The 18,072-nt window shown below is 38.6% G+C and overlaps 1 protein-coding gene across 1 annotated transcript; it reads left to right on the top strand.

The window, feature by feature from the left end:
- The first annotated feature begins 11,590 nt into the window (after positions 1 to 11,590).
- Positions 11,591 to 17,628, top strand: cxcl12a (chemokine (C-X-C motif) ligand 12a (stromal cell-derived factor 1)). Its single transcript, XM_079472939.1, has 4 exons — positions 11,591 to 11,806; positions 13,300 to 13,417; positions 15,675 to 15,758; positions 17,329 to 17,628. The coding sequence occupies exons 1-4, from the start codon at positions 11,740 to 11,742 to the stop codon at positions 17,354 to 17,356; spliced, it is 297 nt and encodes a 98-aa protein (XP_079329065.1). The 5' UTR covers positions 11,591 to 11,739; the 3' UTR covers positions 17,357 to 17,628.
- Positions 17,629 to 18,072: the final 444 nt, after the last annotated feature.

The raw sequence follows: 18,072 nt of genomic DNA, 5'->3' as shown, positions 1-18,072 counted from the left end.
TGTGTCCTGGGTATATAAAAAAATATGTTTTTGTTTCCTTTGATTAATGTCATAAATGTTATTGAGTAGAATAAACAAACAAAGTAAATCCAAGTCTTGTTTGAAACCATCAGAATAGCAGAAATGTTTAATGTGTGTGTCATACCTAGCTGGACTGTGTGTGTGGTGAAGTTGCTTCATGGTTGTGTTTGCGTAGCCTGTGGTAGGTTTATGACCTCTGGACCGGAAAGGTTGCCGAGTCCGGTCCATGTGGCTGTGTAATGATGGGGTAACTCCGAAAGTTCACTTATTTATGGCTCCCTCCTTCTTGGCTATGATGGCCACATCAAAGAGCACCTGCAGGGAGGCAAATTGGTGTTAAGTGGAGGACCTCCTGTGGCTGCCTGCCCTCTCCATCATGATAAGAACACGAAGAAATCTGGATAGGATTTTATGGAGACCTGCCACACAGGAGCAGGAAAATTTCAGCCCATGCCAGAACACTGATTCACCTCGGACTGCACTCACGTTCCGCGTGCAGCTGGCCGCCCTGCAGAAACGCCTGCGGGAATGGCTTGTGCCTTTAAAACTTAGATGAGAAGAATTAAAGGCTGTTTCCCCTCCTCTTAAATCTCTATACTCCTTGAATACAACCAATCAAATGATCTGGACAGGAGATAAGCTCCAGTGTAGGAAGATTTCATGCTACAGTTCAATGCGGCTGTAAAAAATTAAAAGGTGAGCAATGAATCGGACGTTGGTCAGCAGGGAAGTAAAGGAAATAAAGGATGTGTGTGGCTTTAATGTCGACTGGGAAAAATAAATAACAGTTGATCGTTTTTTATATAAAAGAATGGAATTAATGCATTGCGCCTGTGCAAGTCATTTGTTGACTATTTTCAAAAGGAATCTGCTTCACAGGAAATGTTAAAGGGATAGTTCACCCCAAAATGTAAGGTTTCTTTGTTCTGATGAACACAGAGAAAGATATTTGGAAGAATGCTTGTAACTTGGCCACTTTTGACTACCATAGTCGCAAAGCATACAATGGTAGTCAAAAGTGCCCCAGAACTGTTTGCTGTCCTACATTTTTCAATATCTTCGTTTTTTTGTTCAGCAGAGCAAAATTTTGAACAACTCAAGGTGAGTAAATGATGACAGAATTTACATTTTGGTGTAAACTGTTCCTTCAATTTGGGATAAAAATGCCATTGATAGGCGTGTCATTTAAGTAACTCAAGAACATTTGGCATAATTCATTCGTTCATTTTGCACAAGGAAACCGGCGATTCTCTGATAAAGCGTACAATAACATAAATGCCTGAAACCCAAGTGCGTTCACATCAGCGAGATAATTACGCCCTTTGTCCGCCTCTGACGAGGTTGAGAATATATGTTGGGTTCCTGATAGCCCGTGTTTTCAGAACCACCCAGAATAAAAAGAAATGAGCATGGAGTTAATGGAGAACAGAGCGCGGCCGGAGCGACTAATCAAACACAGCTCCGGCTATAACCTTCACTCAGCTGAGCCCAAAACCCTCTCCCATCTGCTCTTTCTTTCACCCAGTTGGCCCAATCATAAGGGTGGCCAGGAATCTGTTGAGCTGAGTAACCAGAGAGAATTTTCACGGACTGTGGAGAATCAAGCAGACCGCCAATACCAAGCTTAGTACTATGCATAATTATCATTTGAAGAAAAAAAAAACACAAGCCCCACCTGTGTCTTCTAACAGGACCATAAAACCTAAGGGCATTTACACACAATCAAGCTGTGAGGTTTGTATAAACACCAGTCCCCCCAAAATCACTTGGCGAAGCCCAATGAATCATAAAAGCCATTAAAAAAAATAAAAGACCATTATGTACCAAAGGTCGAGCAACTGAAAAGTCAGGTCGCCCTCCAAAATGTAACATCTGTTCTCCGTCCACATCGAGTTCCTCAGAAATCCACCAGAAAATGTTCCACCTTTACAGATCCCTCAGTAAAGTCAATTACCTCACCATTACTTTGCAAGAATCATAAACGTTAAAGTCATAAAGTCATCTTGGAGCTCTAGTTACAATAACCCCATTAGGCAATTGTGATGTCATTGTATTCATTCAAAACAGAAGAGAACTACACTTCACCATGACTGACAGCTAGTGCCTGGACACTGGAGCATCCGTAATCCCTCTTAAAGGCACCTACACCATTTTATTCTTTGAAATCAAGACAAAAAATGTTGTAAAGTGCGAACAGGTGTAGATTTACGGTGCAAACGGGGCTTATAAATAAAGTTGAAGTGTCAGCTCGGAGAAAGAGTGCATTTGACGGACAGCAGCATGTCTGAGGTGATGGCCGCTGCGGTGAGCTCTATACCAGTGTCTTTTACCTCTACACCAGCACTGACACTGCGCTGACACATGCTGATCCCATTCACTGAGTAAACAAGAACTCTCTGTGGCATTAGTCACAGTGTTTTAACAACTGATGACTGAATTCTTTAAAGCGTGTGGCCCGAGGAGATAGAGAATGGCATCACTACTTGCGTTTTTCTATTTGAGTCTTTTTTTAAAGTAATAAAGTAATAAAGATCGTAGATCATATCGATGTTTTCAAAAATTACGATAATTTTATATTCGTTTAAAATTGGATTTTTAAACGTAGAAATGTAATTTTGATACCCAGGGTCATTGCATAGGGATGGGAAAGTTGTATGGTATATAAAAATGGCAAAGAAACCAAAATCTTCATATCGAAAGGAGACAAACACAAAATGAAAATTGAATGCAATAATGACATATACAAAAACGACATCTTCAGAAATAATTTCATGAATATTACAAAATGAGAAACTGATATATGTTGATACAATCGCAGTTTGTAAACAGGAAAACCACACAAAAAACTGTTAATCCTATGAAAGTTAATCAAAGAAGAAGAAAAAAAAACAGTCTAATAACATAGAAGCATAAACTAAACACGCAACCCATAAAATGTTAATTTTGGGGAAAAAATCACACCAGTTGAGGGAGCTCACTTCCACATTGATGCATATCGAAACCTCTGAGGAATCACATAAGAAACAAAAGTCAGACAGCTTTAGGAGGAGGAAGCGGTATGGGATCACAGAGCAAACATTGACGTTTACATTTATTCATTCAATGGACGCTTTCATCCAAAGCGACTTACAACAAAGAATGCTGCTGACACAGTGCATGGATTCTCTTAAAGATCAGCCACTCAGTAAAGACATTTTTGTCATTTCCCAACTCTTTGTGGCTCATGCATCCATGAAGGAAGACTTTTAAGGGCCAGCCACAGTACAGCGACACTCTGTCTGCATGCCTGGGTCACACTTCACCTAGACTCGCTTCACCGCTTCTGTAGCGGCACTACCTCAATCCAACGGTCAGCAGATTTCAAAAACTCGCAGACTGATCTGTGATCCCGAAACATCCTTACAAGTAACCGATGTGACCTTCTTTCAAACACACAAAAGAGTTGTCTTAGTCACAACCCTTTTTCCTGCTTTTAGAAGTCTGGGGAACTTTTCAAGCAAGATTTCATGTTCAGCCCGAGGCACATTCGTGGTTTTAAGTTTCAGTGACAAAACAAACTTGTCTGCTATCGGAGCAGCCTTAATATTTACGAAAAAGACTGCAGCTTGTGTTCTTTTCCTGTGTAAACATTATACTGCAAGTGGCTTGATTCTGAGCAGCGCTGTAATACAATGTCATAAAAAATATTTGTATTTTAGGAAAGAGGTCTAAGCAGTTGTAAACGTTTTAAAAAAGATTTGTTTGGAAAAACTCTCCAACATTCATTTCGCTTACATGATGTGTTTATTTACAGGAAAATTAAACATAATGTAAATTCATATTGCAATCACGCCATGTTCTGCTTTAAGGGATAGTTAGACTAAATTTTATTTACTCATCCTCAGGTGATTCCAAACATGGCTTTCTTATGAAGGACACAAAGGAAAATATTTAGAAAAATGGTGGTAACCAAACAACACTGGCCCCATTGACTTCAATTGTAATGGACAGAAAACCACTAACAACTTTCTTAAAATATCTTCTTTTGTGTTACAAAGAAGAAAGAGTCATATACAGGTTTTAAATAAAATGAGTGTACATAACTAATGACAGAATGAACTCCCTGTGTGTTCCATGCTTTAACGGAAATTAGGGATCTTTTTACCCAATAAACAGGATGCATCAGTTCATGTCTGTAGTGGAGATGCTTTCAGTTCAACAGGCCAATCCCTGTACTCTCTGCAGGCAGGCCCTCTGGGTATGGTGCTGTTGATTGATGTGTGCAAGATATCCTTCTTCTCCTGATCTATTCTGCTCTCACACCCCACTGAGTGTCCATAACCTGGTGACTGCTGCTGTCATCAGACTGACAAAATCCAGCCTTAACACACAGTATAATGGGACGTACGTTGAGCTGATTTAAAATAATTTACTGTTACACTCAACACGCTCAGGCTCAAAATACAACATAAATAAATAGATGAAAATTGGCTTTTCTAATGACCCCGTCAATTATAAAAAAAACAATTTAAAATCACTTACTTTGTTTTATAGCAATATCTAAACTCAGTTTGTGTCACAAGATTCGCTTACATGAGTTGTTACTTTTTAAACAGTTTTAGCTTGAATGGAGAGGAAACATCAAAGCTTTTAGCTTCCTTGTAGGCCAGGTTCTCAGACAGTTTGTGTTCTGCCAAAATTCAAGCTTTTACTAGAAATCGAATTCAGCACCAGCCCTCAAAGTTGGCCAGCCACTTATATAAAAGACAAAAGAACAACAAATTAGGATGTTTGGAGGCACGTATGTGTGGAGGAAAGCAGCAGCTGGTGCATTCTGATGACTTCTCAAACGTTTCCAAATTCTTTCTGCAACGTTACTTAACATAAATAAACTTTCATGTAAAATATATAATTTAAACAAAGTTCCTAAATGTAAATGTACAGTAAACCATTTGGCTTCAAGAGCCCTTTGTCCTCACAACCCAATCAGAATTCAGTGTTTCCAGGTCTTCCCATGGGTTACTGATGTCGAGAACTAACGGAGCACTGCATTGTCTTCATCATCAAGTGAAGAATTGATGCTTTCTGCGTGTCAGCAGTGAAAGGCTCTCGCTATTTTTCGTGTGGTTCTGCTCCATCTGTTGATTGGCCCAACTGGTGGTCAAAGCAGGAAAAAGTTTGTGACACAACAGAAGAGGTAAAGGGGCAAACACAAAGGCACAGCCGGCTGGACCCTTGCCACTTTAGAGCCACAATGAGCCAGCAGAAGTGCCCCCCACTGTGCTCGATACCTCAATGGTTCCCTCACCCCAGGATGAGTCCAGCATGCGAACCTAATCTGAGATTTGAAGGCCTCACTCTCATAATGTGTTCAGCCATTCGGTTTTCCTGGACCACACTGGTGTGTCACTGCACATGCCTGATATGTTGACTAACATTTTTTATCTATATTTCTTCTTATAAAAGTAAGAAATATAAAGTGCTTAAATTGATCAGCTTAAAATAGAGAAAACAGGCCAAAACATATTTTAGTTTAAAACCACAATATTATTGTAATTTATTGGGCAAATAGCGAACTGAAGTACCTAATTTGTCTTCATTCATGCTTTTATATCCAAATCTAAGGTGGCACATTTAACTTCTCTAAGAAATCAGAAATAACATTAAACTATTAAAGGGATATTTCATCCAAAACTGACGATTCTGTCCTGAATTAATCCCCCCAAGTTGTTTAAAAAAATCTTTGTTTTGTTAAATGTTGGCAACTGACAGTATTTTCCTTTTTGCGTCTGAAACAAAAAAATCCTAAAATTCCTTTACTCCAATTTTTCTGCCTTTCTTGAAAAACAGTACATTAACAACAAATAACAACAATTACAATAATTTAGCTATATATATATATATATATATATATATATATATATATATGTGACTTAGAGTGTACAGAAACATAAACATATTTTGGTAATCATCTGTAGTGGCAACCTTACATTGGGTGGTCCAATAAATGTATTAAGCACTGTACTGTATACCTTAAAATACAAACATGAATAAAATACAGTAATAAACGGTGAAAATTAAATTCTTGAAGTCATTTCATGCATGCGTGCAAATATGCACTTGTAGTTTTCTATCTAAAGAAATTGATTCAAAACTAGATATGAACTTTTTATGAAAATATTAGCCCACCAAATATTGCCAAGAGGAATTTGGAAAAGCCACAATCTGACCCACCAAAGAAATCCAAGAATGTTATGCCACTTTTGGTCTGTTTGATGTTATTCAGTGTCTGACTGTGTCCGATTGTATCGTATTGAAGATTTATGATTCAGCCAAGCATCTGAGTGTGGTTGAACAGTTGCAAACGATTATGGAACAATAAATCTCAGCACCGGGCACATGCTCCAATGGAACAGCACAGGTTTGTCATGTTTTATTTGAGAAAGTGTAGTAAATGCATTGAGCAGCGGGAGAAAACTGAGCTCAGTTAATGGACCTACCCCACAGTTTTCTCCACAGATGCCTCCTGAAACAATTAAGCCGGCCAAAGCATGAAGCTGCAGATTAGGAACTGTGTCGCAGATAAATATAAGTGTATATACATCTACAATAAGTAACAAAAGCAAACCACAATAGGAAGTGTGGTTTATATTTTGGGGTTGAGAGTTAAACTATGTCACGTAAACTATGATGTTCTTGCTTCTCTAAACTTTACTTACTCTCTTGAATTGTGCAATACGCTTATATAACGATAGACTTGGCAATACTTCGGAACCTTAGGGATTGATCTTCACGCAGATCATACGGCTCCACTTAACCTTGACAGCTCTGTACTAACAGGATATGGGGATTTTTTCAATGAATAGATGATTTGAATGAAGTGCACAGGACTGAGTGTGGATTGAGCAATATTTACTGGCATGATTGTGGGAGCTCGGCATGTTTTGATTAGCTTTTTGTTTAGACCACAAGCTTGTTAGAGCAAAGAACGTTTACAATGGAGATACGATTCTTTGTGCCAAAGCGATTTACATAAGCTTAAATTGTTCCATTGATAATTGGAGATTTAAATAAATCCACAGATAAAATGTGTTTCACCAACACATGACAATGCTTAATTGTAGAACATTACTGACAGGTTTATAGGTTGGCCTCAAAAACAAAGTATAAAGTTTGTTTCAAAGTCATACAATCTTGATTTATTATTGATTCTATAGTCTGAGAACAGAAGAGAACATTTTGTTTCTCTACAGCAAATGACTGGAAATAGATTTTAAGCCAAAACCAAGTCAATGGGTACCACCGTTGTTTGCTTATAAACATTCAATAAATGTTTGTGTTCTGCGTCATATACAGATTTGAAATGACAAAAGGCTGAGTACCTGATGACAGTATTTTCATTTTTGGGTGACTTGAAAATGTTTCAATATGTGGTAAGCATACTGACCAAATGATTTTACTTCAGGAAACAACAGGGACTCGAATAAGGAGATACCAAAGAAATTTACTGATTGAATCATAGACCGCATCCAAGAAACAATATCTTTCAACACGTTGCTCTTCTGCGTTGCACAGACACTCCAACATTCTATGACTGTATGCGACATACCAGTCCCCACAAACCTTCATCGTCATGTCTGCGGTTTCGGTTTAATGTGCTACATGCAGATTTTAGACTGTATGCTGAATCCTGTGGGACGGTGATTCACGCTTTGTGCACATGTTGCCTGGATTACATCTATTGAGAGAAGGGTCACTCCAATACATGCAGACTATTTACATGATTTTTGTAGACTTGCCATAAAAAAACTTAATTTTAAAGCAAATTTCTGCATCGCAAGACAACTTTTCCACAAGGCATATTTACATTAAACTCGAAAAATATTTTGACTTTGAGACAATAACTTCAAGCATAAGGAAATGTTGAAAGGTATTTTATTTGTCATTAGATTAGATTCTACTTTTATACGTGTGATGCTTGTCAGGTGAAGCTTTCGCCGTTTGCTCTCGGTTACCTCCTTCTTCTTCATCACTTGATTTTACTTTGTAGGGAAGTCGACATTAACTGTAGTTGCCATAGAGCCACAGACAAAGACGAACGTAATGTGATTTTTCTCCCTTTGCACAAAAAGCAATAGCAGATGTCGCACACACAGTCCCACACAACGCCTCGACTGCTATACAGAGCCAACTGGAGCCTCTGTGTACATCACAGAATCTACTTAATCCTATAAAAACCACAGAAAAAAGGAGAAAGTGACAGGATTAACTGAATGAGAGAAAGAAAGGGAAACATTTAAATTCGATTCTTAAATATCACAATTTTCTCATAGAAAGCAATGAGATTCCAATAAGAAAGTCTACAATTAAAATGATAGATCACTCAAAAAGGAAAATTCTGTCATCATTTACTCATCCTCTGTATGACACACAAAAGAATATATTTTTAAGAATATTGGTATCCGAACAAAACTGGTCCCCATTCACTTTTATTGTATAGACACAAAACGTATGCAAGTTTATGGGGGCCAGTTAACAACATTCTTCAAAATATCATATTTTGTGTTATGTGAAAGGAGTCATACAGGTTTGAAATGACAAGAGTAAACGATGACTGGATTTTTGTTTTGGTGTGAACTATCACTTTAAATGCTGAGATTTCAATATAAACTCAAACAACTCTCATCCCATTATCCAAATATTTGAGCTATACATCAATTTTAAAGCAATACTCTTACCAGTTGTCTCATTTGTGTAGATTTCTATTCATACTATGCAAGTTAAAAGAAAAGAAAGGATTGTTGAAGACATTTTATTGTCAACAACCTTGTAAACAAACAACATTGAGTCTCCAGGAAAGTCATACAGGTTATGAACAACATGAGGGTGAGTAAATTATGACATTTTTATTTTTGGGTGAACTGTTCCTTTAAGGAAACACATTTGATGCATAAACAATTTATATATCCTCCTCCTGAGCATAAAATTCCTCCTGACTGTTCACCCATCATGCATGTTTGTTCTAACCTTTAAAGCTCACATTACAGTTCCACTGCCAGATGTTGCCTCATGTGATTCCTGTGACCAAACCTGCTGTTAACTATCGGCAATCAGTGTTTCTAGGTCATCTGTGTCACTCAGGGGATCATATCTGCAGCCAGCCCCTCATTTCCATCTCGTTCTGACAGTCGGAGATCTGTGTGAGATGTGCAGGCCAAACAGTCAAGTGGCATCCAACCGAGAAACCATTCATGAGACTGTCCTGTGTCTCATTACCAACATAAAGGGAAAAAATCACGGGGGCACATTTACACTCCATATCTCGTATACATCTGCCAGCAGAGATTTTTATAATGAAACCTTTTGGGAGGACTTAACCTAAAACCTTAAATTTTTCTTCTATGGGTCTCCTGGGATCATGAGCTCAAACGTTGTTGCGACTTTAATGGGTTTGACATGACAAGTATTTTACAGAGAATTTTATGCCAGATTTAAAAGGCCGTCACACTAGACTTTGCGCCCTATTGACTCCCATTCATACGCTTTCCCATTCAGCTGTGTATGAAAGTTCATACACTGACCTTCGAGAAGAAGTCACGTGACCAATGCTGACAATCTCCATCACATCGTTGCAATGCAGAGATTGTTGCTTTGGTGATTTGTATGTCTGGGTGATACTCCATCACTACGCAGGCATAAAGGGGGCATGGAGTCTGCGGGGCTGGATTTAGATCCCAGAAGACTCTTCTTGTGTTATCGATAACACCTCTGGTTTCCCCTCTTGGCCTTTTGTTTACTTAACTCAGGGGTGCTCCACAACATGCTCCATGTGGGGGGCGACCACAACAGGGCAAGATCTGAGGATGACCCGACACTTCATGTAAATTGAATTTCCCTCATTAAAGTCTGCTGATAATCAGAAGGGTTAATGAGATTTAATCCCGAATTACATCATGAATATTCCTGTTTCGTGGCTTTGAAATGCTCTGTTGCAAGTAATAGGTTCTAATAGTTAGAATTTTAGCACACAAAGTTAAAAACTCTTTTTAACAAACCTTTACGTTTTAACCGCCTGAACCACACAGATCTTAAACTAGGAGTTAATAAAGTTAAAAACTGTTTAGATATAATAACACACAGGCGGTCAAAGGGTGAGATTTGTCATTAAAAGACTAGGAAACAAGGAAAACACTATAAAACAATACAATTACAAACACTTTCCTATTTAATCTACCTGAGATGCTGCCTAGTCTTTATCTTCATTTGCACAAACACATAACATGACTGTGAATTTAACACGACTGACTGATGTGCATGGCTTTACAGTTTAAATAAAAACTACAAAAATTGTCTCCCTCCATCTTTCGTTATTTATGGCCAGCTGGGAATGAGCCTGCAGAATCTCAGGGTGGGTGTGAACTCTCCCACTGGTAGCACCTTGTAAAAGGACATCTGCATTCACCTCCGGGCTTTTGAAGAGAGGAAAGCTGACCACTCAAGTTATTTTAAACACTTAGTAAATAAAACTGAGAATGGCAGCAACAAATAGAAACAAACATTTTAAGGGCATTTAAATGAAGTCAGATTTTATGACTGTTCACGTTTAAATGCTTCCAGTTTCTCGTCGATGTGATCTACAAGATTAAAGGTCTTAAAGGTATAGATCACTCAAAAATAAAAATCCTGCAACTCACCCTCGTGTTACTCCAATGCGAAAGCAGAGATTATTTCTCAGTCACAAGACACGCATAAAATCTGGATCGCCCATCGCTCAAAGTGTATCCGGTGTAATCGACTGTGAGAGTGATTAAATACATGCCAACACTTGTACATTTCACTGCACTGGCACTGGCAAGTAGGAGGCACTAAACAGCAGGTTTAACCCAGTGAGCTGGGATCTGTTTAGAATCCTATTACAAGAGAACTCTCTCTTCTCCTCTGAAGTTTTGGTAAGGGGGAGAAATCTAGCACGACACACCATACCCCTGGAAACGGAGAGCACATCTGTGTCCTGTTAAACAAACTAATACACCCCCTCCCCATCAACATCACCCCACTTTGATTTAACTGGAAGGCTTGGTGGAAAGTTCTGGTCCAATATAAAACTAATTGATCACTCTCCTTTCAATCTCACTTTTTTTTCATGGAAGAGACCATGTTACAGAGGATTAGCATTATTTATTAAACGATTGATTCCATGGCTATTTTGCTAATACAAGTGATACTATTTATTAATTTCCCAAACAGTCATTACGGACATAAGCTAAGAATCAGTATTTATGCAAACTGCGGCTAATTCAGTCTCTACACAACAAAGAATTTACCACGACTAAAAGGAAACAGATGCAAAGGTCTGGATTCTCTGTGAATAATTTGCCAGGTTCAAACAGCCAAAATAAAGGAAAAATAAATACATAGCCCAATACAGACACACTGTACACAAATCAATGAAACACATTTTATGTACTTGTTTGTGCAAGTACAACAATTTCCTATAATTCTACAAAAATTAATAAACAAAATGACTGTTTGGTAGAAAAAGAAACACGCATATGCAATTTAATAGAGGATATTTGTTCTGCCAATAGCTGACAAATCATCGTGGGAACACCCACTTTCTCCATCTGAAGGTGGGGGATCGGAGGGGCTGTGCGCAAACTTAACTCAGGCGCAGTTGTCCTCCTGTCACAGTTGCTTCTGGATTCTACATCGTGCGGATCTCTTCTTCACACTATTATCATGGCTCTGAAATTTATCGTAGTATTCGCTCTGATGGCGGTCTTCATTCACGCCCCCATTTCAAAAGGTGAGTTTATGTTTAATTTTGCTGCTTACATAACGCTATGTTTTCTGCTTAATATCCGAGGACGATGCAATGCATTTGTATCAGAACATCTTTAAAATTGTTTAAATATTTTATGGTTTACTTTTCAAGTGCGCACCTGTATGTAACGCATTTTAACGTGCACGGAACGCACATTTCGTTGCACTTTTATGGATGTCACTTTGCTTTGTGTAGTGTTTTCATTTCACAACCAGACAAACATATGTTGCTGAATTACACTTTTCTATACTTTATAGTGAGTAGTGCGTTGTACGCATAAACGCAATATTCGTAACTTTTATCAAGTGTAAAGACAAGAGACTGACACGCACCGTCAGGAGAGCAGGAATTCCAAGACCATGCGTTGATTAATGTGTGTATTTGTCGCCCGCTTTGTTTTCCCGTAATGACCCACAAATGACAGAATAAAACCAAAGTGCAAGAGATAGCGCCAGCCTTTACATCAATCGCGCCGGTGCGCGCGGCTCTATCTATGGATCGTGCGTTTGCATGACAATGAGATAGATTACTAGAGTTGTCATTAGCATTTTACTAGTGGACTAACGTGGATAGAGGTCCGTTAAATCGCAGGTACTTCACACCTCTTGAGTCTTGTGAGTGGGCAATGTCCGTTAAAACGCTATGCGTACGTGCGCCGCGCAGTCTTCTCATACAATGTAAAGCTGCATGAGCTGTGAAGTCTCCGCTTCCTTGAGCGCGTAACAGGTTTGGGCCAAATGGAGCGGTGTGATGCTCGGCAATCTAATCGCTTGATAAATGTGTAAGAATGTTAAAGTACGCTGGAGTAGGCGTGCATTCGCGTAGGCCTATATACACGTTTAATTTCAAAATTCATTGTCAAATTCATTGAGAGCGTATTTGCTAAAGCACGAATGCATGAGAAATGTCTCTTTAAGTGTATAGCAAAATTCAGGATTACTCAAAACAAAATATCACACCCAACAACCAAGATTTTAACTTAAAGGTATATTATAACATTATGAACAATACAAATTTAAATACATATTTACATACCGTTACATTTGTGGTTTGTGGAGTATTATTCTGCCAATATCTTGTTTATACTGATATTCAAAATGTAATTTCGTTTTTCAGTTTTCCTAAAATACTCAATAGGAGCAGATGCTCATTTGTTGTGTCCTATAATTTTGCTGACTGTTTTCAACGAGTGTGGCAATCTTGAGTTGCACAACAAGAGCCATGATCTTGAATATTAGACAAAATCTTTTAAGTTTCGCTTTTAGTCAAGATGAGGTCAGGATTAAAGCCCAGAAATTTATATAGCGCATTCAACATTTTGCAGTTGCAAAACAGATTTACACACATTTAGGAAATAGTGTTTAAGATTAGTATACTTTGTAATCAAACATTACAAATTAGGATATCATCCACTTTTCATGCATGGAATCATGTCAACAGCTTAACTGAGGCACACTGTTTTATTTTCTCTGCAGCCAAGCCTATCAGCCTGGTGGAGAGATGCTGGTGCCGTTCTACAGTCAACACTGTCCCTCAGAGGAGCATTCGTGAGCTCAAGTTCCTGCACACACCAAACTGCCCCTTCCAAGTCATGTGAGTATATGCTTTACTCTCTTTTCCAAAGATCTCCCAAGCGGTTATAGGTGTGCGGCACATCACTTCATCCCATCAATCTCCAACTACTGAAGGGACACTGAATAGGGCAGGAATTGGCCTCTCCATCTGGCATTATATTGCTGGACAGGCTCTCACAATTGTACACATCCAGGGGAAATGCTATAGGAGGGGGCAGGACCTTTAAGCTTGGGCGCGTTTGTATTTTGTACAGGAAAACAGCATCTTAGGGGTCCAAAAGAATTCCTCTTTTAACTCTTTCTCACACATATAAAGGGCTTGAATGATGTTCTTAGTCACACTCTGTACCCCCACATGCTGGTGAGAATTATCCTCCCTGTGTTTTAACTCTCCGTTGATTGACGTTTTCAAACCAGCTGCAAGTTCAAAATTTGTTATTGGGGATTTTTAACTAAGATTAATGGGACCACAGTTAGCGCACTAGAATTACGTGGCAGTGTCAAACTCTATTACAAACCTTGCTTATTATCCATACCATAATTGCTCACAATGGACTAAACAAAGTCAGATCGTGTCAAAAGGCCATGGACCTTCCAAAACAGCTGGATATACTCAAAAAACCTTGACTAACGATTGACACAAAAGCCATAGCCCTCGAGAGCACATCAGATCTTGAATGCCAAAGCTCAAGAGCTCTTGATACTCCAAATCTTCACTGATGAGTGATGCTGGTAACACTATCTACCTGTGTTTGCTGTTGGCCTTGGCTTGCTGTGAGGTAATTACTACCTGCTGTTTGGAGTCGAGACCTTCTCAAACTCCTGCTGACTAGATCTAGATAGGCCAACAAATGCCAGGGCCTGATAAACCAATGCCACTTCCAAAGAGTGAACTAAGTGAATTAGAGGATATCTGTGAATTGAAGATAAGCATTGATTACGTTAATGATACATATATGATGAAGGTGGACATATAACTTAAATCCAAGATTATCTCCAGAATTCTCATCAGATATGCACCTCATGCATTTTTTAAGTAGTTTTTCAAGTGGCATTCAGGGTGACTTCTTTAGGAATCAAAGGCTCATTGGATTATGAGGTCAACAATTTACAGCTGTTGGGTTCGAGTGTGTGACATTCAAATGATGGCAAGAACTTTAATGTATGCAAGACGTCATGGCTTCAAAGAAGTGGTTTTCAAACCTTTTCTTTGTATGGCTCCCTTTGTGTTGGCGGTATCGCATTGTGTCCTCCAAATAAAGACTTAAGTTTAAATTTTATATAAACCAAAAATATTTAATTGTACAATGCTGTAACATAAATTATTTTTCGACGTTTCATACTAGCACAAAATTGCCACAACACTGTGGCCCCCCTGGATCCATTTTCGGCCCCCAGTTTGAGAACCAGTTTTAAAGAAATGAATGAAAATTCTGTTCGAATTTAGAAGTCTATGAGCAAACAAAAAGTGGCCAGTTTAACAAAATTACGGCTATTAAAATGTTGCAGTGAAAAAGCTTAAATTTTGCATTTCATTCATTGAATTTTATTGCCAATTGGTATCTCCCTCTTTGCTTAACTAACAGCATGGTTTTGCTCAAACTTGTTTACTCCCGTGTTATCCCATCATAATCTAAGAATGTTTCAAAAAGAAACTTGTTTGCTTCAGGCCGAATATTTGTCCATCTATTCACTATTCTCTGGATTTAAGCTTCACCAATTTTGAATGCATCATTCAGTTTATCTTTGCAAGGGAAAGGAGTTTAATGATGATTTGTTTGTGGCCGTAAACATAAGTGTAGCCATAAAAAAAAACAAATGGTTCACCTGTGTTAACAAGACACCTATAATCTAATCTCACTGCTAGGAGCGACAAGAGAGAGTGTGATAACAATCTAACAATCTGTTAAACCCTGCAGGGGAAACTGGTGCGTAGATGCAAAAAAGAAACCTGCGGGTGATGAGAGCGGGAGAGCAGTGTAATATCACTAAGTAGAGAGAGGAGTGACTGAGAACTAACTGCTTGATTGAGCTTGAATGCTGAATTATTTTGCCATTGTGTGGTTGATGCTGACTATGCACTTTCTATTGTATTACATTGAAAATCTACTCACAATGGGGCCTTGTTGCTTTGTACATAAGTAATAATTGGTCACTTATATGTGCACCACTCAGTGTATATGTAATGATTTATATATGTTGAGATGTCATTATTAAAAATTTGTATTTAATGTGAAAAATTATATATTATGACAACTTGCACTTTTTTCTTGCAGTGCCAAACTGAAGAACAACAAGGAGGTGTGCATCAACCCAGAGACCAAATGGCTTCAGCAGTACCTTAAGAACGCCCTGAACAAGTGAGTAGGAAAAAAAACGCTTTACAAATTAGAGATGAATGGTACGCTGTGAGAAACGTCCCTGTTCACATGCAGACCACAGACAACGACGGAATCTCATTTTAAAGCTGTGTTCTTTAATGCACAATACTGAAAATGACCATATAGAGTCTCAGTTTTGTTTTATTGACACATGTTCTGCACGGCTTCTTTATAAACGTGTCTCAAATGGATAGTTAACCCGGGGGAAAAATCTGTAATTTTACTCACCCCCAAGTTGAACACAAAGAAAAATATTTGAAAGAATTTGACAACCGAAACAGTTTTGGGGCACCATTGACTACCATAGTGTTTTTTTCAGTTAATAGTGCCCCAGAACTATTTGGTTACAAGCATTCTTCCAAATATCTTTCTTTGTGTTCTCCAGAACTACAAAATTGTTCAAACAGGGTTGGTAATGATGACAGCATTTTCATTTTTGGGTGGACTATCTCTAAATGCAGAAGTTTATATTGTGATTTATTTTGATAAAACAATACTTGTCGATAAAATTAAACTACATCTCTTTGTCGTTTCTCATAACCATCAATGAGTGTTATTTCCGCTGCACGTTTTTGTCCGCTTATAGCGTTCTGAAACATTTCTCTTAAGTTGCTATACAAGATACCAACCACTGCCTGGCTAATGCAAAACATGTCCAGGCTTTGCAGTCTTGCCTTAATAGTTAATCTGCTGATTGTTATCATGAATGTCTAAACAAAGCAAAAATCAAAGCGTTCGTTGTACTGAACACGAGAAAAAAGAAGTTTTCCCACATCTGAGCTTGATGTATTAGATGACGGGATAGTCTTTTATTTTGCCGCCAGCTGCAAGATAGCCGTGCATGCTCATTGAGGACCATTTGAATATAAAGGGGCTCTTAGATGTACAGCAACCAGTACACACTACCTCCCGGGTCTGGAAGGATTGGTGGTTTGTACCGGTTGGACAATAATCATTGTCTTAGAGACAGAAATGTGTGAACAGTCCAGTCTGCACAACAAAACACTCATAGCTCAACGGCTCCTTGGGACAGAACACCCATGAATGACTGCTAGACGCTAATGAGCACATACTGTGCGGTCATTAGTTGAGCTCAATGAGAGACAGAGGAAGTTGTGCGTCTGCATGGAGCGAGGGAGGTTTCTGCCATTAGCAACACCTCCGGTCTATTACCTGCAAAACAACATGATCCAACAGCTCGCGACGGCAGACATTTCACCGGCCCCTTACACATACTCATATAGTATGATATAGCGGTCATGTGACTGGAATGTGGTTAGCAGGACTGCTGTTAACATGGCTGTAAAGTACGGTTTTAGGGTCGTGGGGGAAACTCATGGCTTCAGCACATTTAAAACAAACATGCATACAGTAACACATATAAATTGCCTATAAAATGTAAAGACACGTCTGACATGCTTCTGCCAGGGGCAGAAATTGGTTTATTGTATAACTGTACTGCAACATACATTTTATACACCACACCTTTAAATGATACTTTGTTATGAAGTGATATCGCATTCTAACGTTGTGCTTTTTTCCTTTTCAGAATGAAAAAATCCCAACAACAGAGATAAGACGTCTGCCAGATGACTTGAGAATCTGACAGCCCACCGTCACAGATATGTACCATATAGTCCTCTGGCATGCTTGCTGACTCAGCACTTAACCTGCCAAATACGCTTCACCTGTAATGACTCAGCGAAAGACCCCCACTGCCACCCATGTAGTCTCTTCTGTTAGCGCCCAGTGCAATTATATATATGTATGACTGTGTTTTTATACGTATGAAATGTATATACAATGTTTTTTTATATCGTCTTGAAATCAGTAAAGAGATATTTTTGGAGATGCGTTTGCTCCTTGTTTGTGTTGTCACGGTGGATTACCAACAGCCGCATGAGAAATTCTTGCGGAGCAAACACTTACAATGCTCACTTCATTATATAAAAAGAATCTGTGATTGTTCACATTGACTGAGCCAGAAGCATTTGACGGTGAGGAAGGGCATTGATCTTTAATTTCTTCATGATGTATTATACTAGTTACGTAGATATCTGTACCAGCATATACTGCATGTAAAAGTGTATGGCGTTTATGGAAATAAGTCAGACGTGTTTTTGTTCTTAGAAAGGGAGGTTTATTTTACAAAACAAACAAAGTATTTAGACTTTGCATGAACCCTAACAGTTTCAAATGACTTTTGGCAATGTAATTGGCTGTACTGGAAGGCATTCATGCGGCAGTAGAAAGTGGAATGCTTTTTGTAATGTGTAGGCACTAAAACATCTGG

The sequence above is a fragment of the Barbatula barbatula genome (genome assembly GCF_947034865.1).
Source record: "Barbatula barbatula genome assembly, chromosome: 14".
Lineage (NCBI taxonomy): Eukaryota > Metazoa > Chordata > Actinopteri > Cypriniformes > Nemacheilidae > Barbatula > Barbatula barbatula.
Note: the sequence above shows the minus strand (reverse complement) of the source record. Positions and strands in the feature narration are given on the sequence as shown.

Bases quoted from the DNA above. Each gene is read 5' to 3' on its own strand.
- cxcl12a (XM_079472939.1), top strand. From the start codon at position 11,740: ATGGCTCTGAAATTTATCGTAGTATTCGCTCTGATGGCGGTCTTCATT. The intron at 13,418-15,674 runs GTGAGTATATGC...TTTTTCTTGCAG, and splicing joins AACTGCCCCTTCCAAGTCAT to TGCCAAACTGAAGAACAACA. The intron at 15,759-17,328 runs GTGAGTAGGAAA...TTTCCTTTTCAG, and splicing joins CTTAAGAACGCCCTGAACAA to AATGAAAAAATCCCAACAAC.